The 10,326-nt window shown below is 39.1% G+C and overlaps 1 protein-coding gene across 2 annotated transcripts; it reads right to left on the bottom strand.

Moving 5' to 3' along the window:
- Window positions 1-540: 540 nt before the first annotated feature.
- Window positions 541-9,735, bottom strand: clpxa (caseinolytic mitochondrial matrix peptidase chaperone subunit Xa). 2 transcript variants are annotated; one of them, XM_066701536.1, is made up of 14 exons: window positions 9,293-9,733; window positions 8,364-8,524; window positions 8,043-8,163; window positions 7,361-7,515; window positions 6,586-6,745; window positions 5,761-5,802; window positions 3,997-4,173; window positions 3,742-3,906; window positions 3,191-3,279; window positions 2,850-3,014; window positions 2,320-2,619; window positions 2,031-2,123; window positions 1,844-1,950; window positions 541-1,692 (listed from the first exon to the last, which is right to left on the bottom strand). In XM_066701536.1, the coding sequence occupies exons 1-14, from the start codon at window positions 9,345-9,347 to the stop codon at window positions 1,602-1,604; spliced, it is 1,881 nt and encodes a 626-aa protein (XP_066557633.1). In that variant the 5' UTR covers window positions 9,348-9,733; the 3' UTR covers window positions 541-1,601. The 2 variants fall into 2 exon arrangements, with proteins under 2 accessions (XP_066557633.1, XP_066557634.1); XM_066701537.1 differs by lacking the exon at window positions 5,761-5,802 and having other exon boundaries at window positions 9,293-9,735.
- Between the last annotated feature and the right edge of the window lie 591 nt (window positions 9,736-10,326).

Genomic DNA, 10,326 nt, shown 5'->3' with positions numbered 1-10,326 from the left:
CACTTTCTACTTGTAAACTGAAAATGTGTTTTAAATCTGCAAAGCCTTGGCGTTTTAAAGTTAATTATTTGTGATAATGAGTGTTTTGGAAGCTATTTTGTGTTTAAAAGAAACCAATTTATACAGATATATATACATTTTTATTTATATATTTTAACAATCACATCTACAAATCCTTTTGTGTTTACAAAGGTTTTACAGGGGGGAAAACAGTTTGGTTGTGGAGTCATGATTCTTAAAATAGAAGGGAAAAGAGGTGCAATTTTCAAACTCAAATGTCACCTGATTATTAAAAAAATAAAAAATAAATAAAAAAAAAGGTTATTTTGAAACTAGGAGAGAAGTGGGCCGGTACAATAACACAAAGCACAGCCAACATGTCAAAGGTAACTGCAATGAGAGGACGATGGTTTTGATGGTTGTGTGGGTCTCACAAGGGGTGAAGATAAAAGTTCCAAAGAGAACATGAAAGCACCACAATTGGGGAAAAAACCTCCCACATTTCATAATACCATTGTCACAAAAAAATACAGATTTGGATCTTTTAACCCTGCCATGTTTATTCAATCCAGCATACATACACCTCTCAGGGGGATATGCAAAAGACAATTCCCTTTTTCAGCAGCATTATCTATTATTTTTTTTTTTTTACAGTTAAAAACTTTACTAGATTTTCTCCTTTAACTGAAAGCTGGCTTAAGTATATATATATGTATATAAGTTAAAAACAATTTTCAATTAGTCTTGTGTATTAAACCATCACAGCATAGGTGACCTTGACAAAAATTATGCTTTTAAAAAACATCTGAGAAGTGTTTCACATTTACAAACCAGCTTCCACATGACAACCTGTAACTGGCAATGAAGTGTTCAGCAGATTTAAGAGCCTTATTGGCCCAATAGAAGACAAAAAAACCCAGCCTGAATTAATGTTAATCCTGGTAATATTTACTGACCTAACCTTAGCCTTTTTGTAAATGATCCCATCTCCACCATTTGGTTCCCAAACCATATCAACCAATATATATTTTTAAATCAAAATAAAACCTATCGATGCAATGGGTCAAGAATAAAACAAAAGGATCTTGATACAGAGAACAAACATGGTTTTTCACTGTCCCCACTCAGTTTATTTATGGATTTCAAGTGGTTAATGCACTTCCTACCCCAACAATTCTGTTGATAGGAATAAGTGCATCATCCCAATACCTGGGAATAAATAAACACCCTTCTCATCTCTGCGGCCAAACCGCCCTCTCCATAGTGAAACAATCAGAAGGTAAGTTTGTCCAAAGGGAAAATCAGGCCCTGTGTCATAGGGATCCATTTATTGTTCTCCGTTAGGCTACTTTTCGCTCGTTAAATTTCAAGGGAGGCAAAATGTTAATGGTAAAAATCAGTATTATTCAAATACCCTGTGTATAATCAGCTTCAGGTGCACAGGCTTCAGGCTTCTCTTTCCTGATCGTGTACCTTAACAGTTTCAAACAAATGTTTTTTTTTTTAATGGATTACAGGGAAATCCATAGCTTATTTTAAAGTATAAGGTTCTATTTGTGTATTCATTATTTGATAGAAAAGTTTATAAATGCATTAAAAGTTTAATTGTTGGCTGCGTCTGCCTGCCGCGGCCAGCTTTCTTCCTCAACACCGGAATCATACTCCTCCTCAGTAGAATCTTTAGCAGGTGCCCTAAAAACACAAAAAGGAAGAGAAGCACAATGTAACTTCAAAGTCTTTGCAGATGTCGAATCTTCATCATGTTCCTGTGCTCGTGTACAATATGAATGGCACAGGAGTGTGTATGAAGTCTTTAATGAATACCAGTGCCAGCTAGACTTGCCTGATATATCTTGGAATTATCTTCCCCTCCACTACATCTTTGTTCAGTTCTACAGCCATGATGTCTGAATTTGGCACTTCAAACATGGGTTCCAGCAGCAATTTTTCCTGTTAAAACAATGAGAAGAATTAAAGATCCCATTTATTATCCAAATGAACAGCTGATTATAATTTTTTTACCAACATACCATAATTGATCTCAGGCCACGAGCTCCGGTCTTCCTATCCAAAGCCAGTCTGGCTATGGCCCTCAAGGCTTCAGGAGTGACATTCAGTTCACACTGCAATGAGATTAAGAAAACCTGTTACACTAGAAAGGTGGCAGACATCAGTACAAGGCTGTTCATGAATTGCCTCACTAAATAAGTGGCATTCAAAAGCACTGGGACCGTGGTCAATATGGGGAAAATACATGCTGTGTATCAATACAATTAATCAATATATTTTCACTGTCAAAAAAACTATTTCGGATCTTACTTTGTCCATGCTAAACAGTGCTTGATACTGTGGCACTACAGCGTTGCGTGGCTCAGTCAGAATGCGGACCAGTGTCTCCTCGTCTAGGCTGTGCAGAGGCACGACCACGGGCAGCCGGCCCACGAACTCCGGGATCATTCCAAACTCGATGAGGTCACGGGCCTCCACGTGGCAGAGCAGTCGGTCCTTCTCCTCCATCTCCAGCACTGCATCCCCCTCCCCGCTGCTGTTGGCCAGGTCTGCCGCCGCTGCCGCCCTGCGCCCCTTCCCCATGTTGGATGGCGTGCCGAAGCCCAGGTACTGCAGCACAAGGGGTGGGGGGGAAATCAAAGATCAGAGAGTTCCAGGCAATTTCCACATTGCATCTTAGACAGCAGTCACTGAAAACAAGTCTTTCTGATAAAAATAATGAATCAATTAAATGGTGAACAATATTCAGATTCCTCTATGACTGTAAGTTTTTAATAACACCATATTCTTACATGACAGTTTTCCAGACCTTAAGCACAGAATATATGTATCACACCAACCTTTTCATTCTTCCTTCGGCTGATTATTCGGTCAAGTCCATTAAAGGCTCCAGAAGCCACAAACAGGATGTTGGTTGTATCAACTTGCATTGTCTCTCCCCTCAGTTTTCTGGAGTTTTTTTCAGGAACATTAACAATGGTACCCTCCAGGAGCTTCAATAAACCCTAACAAAAAGGACAAAAATGAAACGCGTGAGTGGAAAAATATTTCATCAAATGTTTGTGATCGTAAGAAAGCAAATGCTAGCAGAAAGATTCAGTAGAAGAAAAGCTGTCAGTCTATATCTGGTAGTATACTGTGATGCATGAATAGAATTATATATTTTTGTTCATATACTGACTTGCTGAACACCTTCCCCGCCCACATCTCGTAACTGATGAATTCCCGGGACACTGCCAATCTTATCAACTTCATCCAAAAATACTATGCCTGTAAGGAAAAATAATTTGTTTTTTAACATTTATATTAGCAGAAATAACCATCCAATATTGTAATCATATTAAATCCAAGCAGAAACACTGTAAACTGTAATGTGCATTATATAATATATTTCAAATTTAGTCAACTTCAACTCTCCCAACAATCCCAAAGCACAAAAACAATAACAAGAGGATAACATTTTGTTTGCCAGAGGATTCTAACATATACACCAAGTAAAACAGTATAATTTGTGGTAATCCGCCTGGCCGATGTTTTAATTCAAGCTGGGTCTCGATCCGTTTACTTACCTAAATGCTTCTCCGAGTTGATGAAGTGAAACTGACAGAATCTTATTGGAACTTTCAGAGCACACAGAGGATTTTGTTTTCTTACAGACTACATTAGAGACTGTTCTTACAAGCAGACAGGAACCAAATACAAAATGTTTCACAGTGACATTTCATCACCTACCTTGTTGTGCTTTCTCCACTGCATAGTTAGCATCCTGCAGCAGCTTGGCAATTACAGACTCGATGTCTTCTCCCACATACCCGGCCTGGGTCAATGTAGTACAGTCACAGATCGCAAAGGGGACATCCAGGCATTTCGCAAGCGTTTGAGCCAACAGAGTTTTACCTGTTGATGCGAGACAAGAAAATGTCCTTCATACCATACCATTCCTTCATAGTATTCAGACTTGCAGCCATGACTAGATGTCAAACCAACCTGATCCAGTTGGACCTAGCAGTAGAATATTGCTTTTCTCCAGTTTAATGTCATCATTGTTCGAGTCCAGCACCTCTCCTCCTCTCTTCTCCTGAGGGGCTTGCTGGTTCACTTGCTGCTGCATGGAGGCTCCCAGGGCATTGCCATGGGGACTGATTCCAGCAATCTGCAGCAGCTCTGAAACAGGACATGGCCACAGTTGGGACCACAAAGAAAAAGCGTCTCTCCAAAAGTATTTGGAAGGGTTAACATAGGACTTGTGTATAGTTGTATACCAAATATATCTGACAGAGTTTGTAGAAATGTTACAATCAGATTATTTTAAATGAAAACCAAATGGATAACAAGCTTCTAAAATATACACATTTATATATTATTTTCCTGTATTACTTAAATGTAAAAAGGGTTTGGAATCCAGCCATTGGAATGCTGAAATTTTAGTAACCTACTTTAGACCAAACTGCTTAAGGGGCTTTATAAGGGTTAAGGGTTAAGCTTCAGCAGTGACCGGTTCGTCTGGAAAGACAAAAATCTAACAGGTACAAATTATGTAATCACACCCACATAAATGCATACATACTTTATATATATATATATATTTATATATATATAAGAAGCAACACTGACATTTTCATACTCAAGTCATTCTTCTTCACCTATGAGAAGGCTGTGATTGGTCTAAATGCTATCAGGATAGGAATTAGAACTACATTTGTTTTTTATTATTATTATTATTTTTTTTTTAAAAAAACACCCTCAGTGCATGAAGCCAGGGATGCAATGTGAAGTAACCCTCTCAGCATTACTGCAGAGATCATATCTTTCTCATTGGATCATCTGTCATTAATCACGCTTCAATGTGGCACTCATGATCAACTGGTGTTAAAAAACAGGACACTGGAAAAGAACCATATGCACATAGACACTACGGTGTTGACATCATAAGATACAATAAGAAATAAATGGTATATGTAGCATTAACTCCTATACCTAAAACATCTACATTTTAATTTAAATGCAATCAGAAATAAAACAAACAAAAACATTCCCTCCCTGAAACTCCCTCTGATTTAGCTTTATTATAACAGCTGGGCATGCTAGTGCAATGAATCAGATTTTTTCCTTTTAATTTTTCCTTCTGCTTCTTAGTGAGAAAATTCAGGGCATGTAATGTAACATGGCACAATATCTAATATTTTGAGAGTTCGAACTATATATGTACGTACTCTGGAAATCAGTGGCAGTATACAGTTACAGCCTGAAGGAGAATGCCTGTAAGAATTAGGCAGCAGAAGACAGAAAATAGGTCACTGGTACGTACAGTTTATCTTTCTGCAGTGCACATGTAAGTGTCAGGGCCTTTAAGGAAAAGTTCCCTGTATATTTCCTTAAAACAAATTGAAAATCTAGTTTTTATCCACCAATAGTAATTTTCCAGTTTTACTTTTGCAAAGAAAGATATTCACAGATTACAAATGATAAAATAAGAACAAAAAGTTGACATAAGTATGTTTACACAATGTCACAAATACAATTTCCAAACATAATTTTGAAGCACTGAGCACTAAGTTAGGTTTTCATTCTCCAGCCTTAGCATAAGAAAGTATTGACTGCAGTAAGATTTTGGCATTTGTACAATACACAGATTACAATATATAAACAAATAAAAGCAATGGATGTGGAAATGGCATTTGTTGTAAATCATGGGGTTTAGGACAATACACTTAGTTATCTTTGTGAAGGACATGAGGAATTGTCACTTACTTGTAAATCTGTATTCATCCTCCCGTCTTCGTATTTCTAGCTCTACAGAAAGAGGATGAAAATTGCAATATCAGACAGTACCGTCAAGCTACAGCACCAGATCGGTTCTGAATAAACAATGCCATCTACACCACATCCTGCATCGACAAATAGGAAATGTTGATTTTAATATGTAAGGTCCTTTATTTGATTTTACACAGGGGATCATTTCAAACACACACATCAGGTGGCAACTAAACAAAAAAGGAATGCAGATTCTGACTTGATTGTACAAATGCCAAATCATACGAAAGGAACTCACTGCATGCGGTTGTAAACATTTTGGGCTTTGTGCTCACGTGGCTATAGAGTGATTTCATTCACAGAGAGCTCAGAAAGGGGGGTCTGTTTAACTAATCCAGGCTGGAATGTTCATGCCAGATCAGTTTCCGATTTAAAGTGTCTGCATGCATCAGTGTTTCCACAATCATTAACAGGCCTGAGCTACATTACAGACACTGGACCAGAACATGAAACGATATGGATTAAAGCCAGCAGACGAACAGCAGAGTTATAACAGAACACCATTTTTTTTAAATATATATAAACCACCATAGTTGTCCGATACTCAACACATTCCCTTAGAAAAGTCAATCCTATTCCACATGTCCAAATGCTGCACTGCTCAAGCATATATGCAAGAAGCACTGAAGCAAATCTCCCGCAAGTAACACAAATGGAAGAAAATAAAAAAGGTTACTGTAAAGAGAGAATGTTTCAGTTAGGGAAATGGAGCTCCCTCTTGTAAGGCACGGTTTGTTTTGGCGCCTCCTTTACTGTACCAACCTCGTGGTGTCAAGGAGGCTTGTTTCTCCACTTCTGCCTGCTGCCTCATGCTGGCTGGGATATTGTTGTAAATACGTTTGTAGTGATTGTATACAGCCACTGAGAGCACTTTCTTTGCATAGGATTGGCCAACAACATACTTATCAAGATAGGCGTAGATCTGGAAGACAATTTGAGCAAACTGTATCATTACATTCTTTTTGAAAGCATGCAGATTGAAATCGGGGGGGGGGTGGGGGTGGGGGGGGGGAACACGTAAGTGGACTTCTTTCACTGAGGGCTGGAATAGAGCCATTAACACTCTTTAACACGAACAATTGGATAGGCCTGGAAAGAATTTCCATATATATATATATATATATAAACTTTCAAATAAAATATAATCTGTATTTAGGGTAAAAAACATACAATAAGGATTTGATTGTAGTTTCAACATGTTAATAAAGCAGAAATGTTGTTGTTCACAAGCTCTGAATACCTTCCCAATGGCAAAAATACTGGATAGTTTAGCTACATATGACTTACAGATAAGGGTTTTTCTATTATCTAAGTTGGCTTTAGATAAAAGAAACAGGGTTGGGGTCAGTTCCAGTTTTACCCTTCCAACTCCATTTGTAATTCTTTATTCAATTTCAATAGAACCTATTATGTCCATGGCAAAAATAATTGGCATTTGGAATGGGTCTGAAAAAGGATTTTGGAATTGACCCCAACCCAAAACAAAAGGTACCCTGTCCCTAGTTAATGACAACTTTTTGCCGGGCCTGGGTCTTACCTTTTTTGGTGGAGGAGGGGGCTTCTGTTGGAATGCCAGCTTTACTGCTTCAGCAGCTGATTCTGGCTCTTTATTTATACTCTTCTTTGAGTCAGTTTCTGACAGCACAACAAAAAAGTGATGGCATTTTTCACATTTCACAAAGCGGGTTGAAGCTGAAACAACATAACAGAAGCAAAAAGTTATTATTTTTAGTCTTTTTTTCCCTATAACGTCTTGAAAGACAAAGGTTTAATACAATGTGAGTGCAGCTGGAAAAGGTAAGAAACCAGTTTGCACTAGTTAGGCTATACCTGACCAACTATTAAGGTCAACGTGATACTACAGTCAACTAGCACGAGGTCATTGTTGCCCCCCCGACCAAAGTATGATGAAATCCTTGGCATGATAAGATAATATTCAGTATATGTATATACTTTATTTCCACTTTAACTGCTCAGGTGCATTACCTTGTGAATACTTCTCACTAATATATTATGCAGTGCCTTCATGTTTATTATTTAAACAAGGTCTTCCAAAACAAGGAGGCAACAATCCCTTGTATTGCGGTTAGAAATATGTGCAAGATAAACCAATTTAGAGGATAACACTGAGATACTTGGGTTACTCCCAATCTGTCACTCGCACCATTGTAATTCAGACAGATTCATATCTATATACCTCCTCCTGTAATAACACTCACAGACAAATGTTTCCACATGAGTGCAGGGGTCCCCACACTTAGGACAGCACAGGTGGTTGCCTCCTTTTCCGGAGTTTCCAGAGCCCGTGGACCGTTTCCCACCTCCTTCACCAACGGATTTCTGGTTTCACAAAACAAGGGAGAAGGTCTATAATTCGATCCGGACACGTGCTAAAGTATCCTCATTCAAGGACATGTGGATGCACTGAAACGCTGGACATAATTCACAGAGGATTATTATTATTTTTTTAATACACAATCTATTACATATACTCTGTTAATGTGCACTAATCTGACTGAAGACAACAGGAAACAGGCTACCTTCCCACCATCACCAGAGCCATCTTTGGTTGTGCTGTCTTTCGAAGCAAAGTACACGGCAGTCTCTGAAAAGGATCTGACAGGCAGTCTCCTTATGAAATGGACCTTGTGTGTGCCAGGTCGACCGAGTGCATAGAGGTGAACCCTGGAGCAAGAGATTCCTGTAGGAGAGTCACATAACAACAACAATCAATACACACATCTGTGGATTGTAATGGGCTTTGGGCTTGCATACAAGACCTAAGCATAAACCTCTTACTAAAACCTGGGAGTGCTGTATGAGATTTATGGAGATCCTGACAACACAATTGAAGCGTGAATACCTTTTCCCTAGTAAGCACCACTAAAAAAAAAGACGATATCATCAATACTAATGCGTTTTAGACAGATGATTACATTTCCTCGCAAAGGTCAAAGGGGAACACTTTTTGTTTTTTAAGTGGATCAAGTATTACCAGTTAAATGATTGCCACTAAACTGCCTGTGGGTAGAAGACAAACAGATTAAAATCAACAAATACGTACCCCGATTCAAAGTTAAGTTACTTGTCTCACAACACAAAACTGATGGTTTTTCTTGCTGGATGTAAATTAACACACCTGCATTGTGTCCCCAGTGTGCTAAGTTGTGTACTAATGACCCATGCTTCTGTCAGCTGTTTTACGAATAAACAACAAGCCACCAGGAATATATACTCAAACTAAACGCAATCATACATCATAAAGCAGTTGTTGGTAATATTGCATAGCGTAACTTGTATTTGTTGTAGAAGTCAATATACACAAAACACCAAATTAGCTCAATTCCTCGGACACTAAACGTAACATCGTATACACACTTTCACTTGAATATATGATGACATATAACAAATGTCTACCTATACCTTAAATACGAGAGAGGGGGGGGGGGGATTTGAATGACACAATTACCTTTTTGCGCTGAATTAAGGAGCAATCTCGCCGCAGACGTACATGTGCAGGACATAGCTTCTCACTTTTGTCCGTTTAAAAATGCTCGGCTAAAAAAATAAACAGTCCTTAATGCGTGCCGCAGTGTTACAGTACGTGTTGTGCTCAGCGAGTGCTGATGTTGTCAAATTGTGTCTAGGCCCAAGCCTGTCCGAAAGACATAAGTAATAATAAACCTCCCACAAACAAACAAGAAAAACGAGTCTGAAACGGGGGGCAACAGTTTCCCCCTGGGTGTCGAGTATCTGTAACTCGCAGGATAACACTTTCCGCACACGAAATGAGCTGTGGATTTGCAATAAGGCCAACAACCCGTTTCTAGTTACACACGGAAAGCCTCCACGATCGGAAGCAACCAACTACCCCAGCGAGGAGAGCCAATCCGCCGAGTCACTCTGTCGGCAGCGACTCTCACGAATTTCCGCTTCCTACCGGGCTGGCTGTGTGGCAATACACGGCTCGCATTGGTATTTATCGGACGGGTTTTGGTTTTCGCTTGATGCAGTGACAGTTTATTGCTCTTGAAGTGATGTAACCCCTGCTGCTCTGAAGTAGGTCAGCTACCGTTACGACGCTGTTTGGATCACATGCTACTCAAGGGGTGGCGACAAACAGTGGAGAAAAAGAATGTAGAACGCCGGGCGTGTCAAAACGAATGCCGTGTTCGTGTAGCGCATGTACGCACTGATTCAATTATATGACAAGCAAAATACAGTTCTGTGGACATCTGCGACCTAAAAGACACAGAAATGTATGTGCTCGCGTTTTTGTAGCGCAGTTGTGCACGGATCTGCAGAATCCCCCGATCCTATTGGTTTAGGAGCGCAGATCTGCACCTGTGTGTTGACCCAGTATTTAAATATGTGAGATTGGAAACCATCTTGCTTTAACATGTAATCTTGGGGACATTATACGTCTTCAGCTTGCTCACGAGCTTAAAATGAAAAGCAGTATTTCATATATACAGATAAACCGAGAGTTTGAAACTACAAATA

Source organism: Amia ocellicauda, chromosome 4 (assembly GCF_036373705.1).
Source record: "Amia ocellicauda isolate fAmiCal2 chromosome 4, fAmiCal2.hap1, whole genome shotgun sequence".
In the NCBI taxonomy this organism is placed as follows: Eukaryota; Metazoa; Chordata; class Actinopteri; order Amiiformes; family Amiidae; genus Amia; species Amia ocellicauda.
The sequence above is the reverse complement of the archived record's forward strand: the minus strand, read 5'-3'. Positions and strand labels throughout refer to the sequence as shown.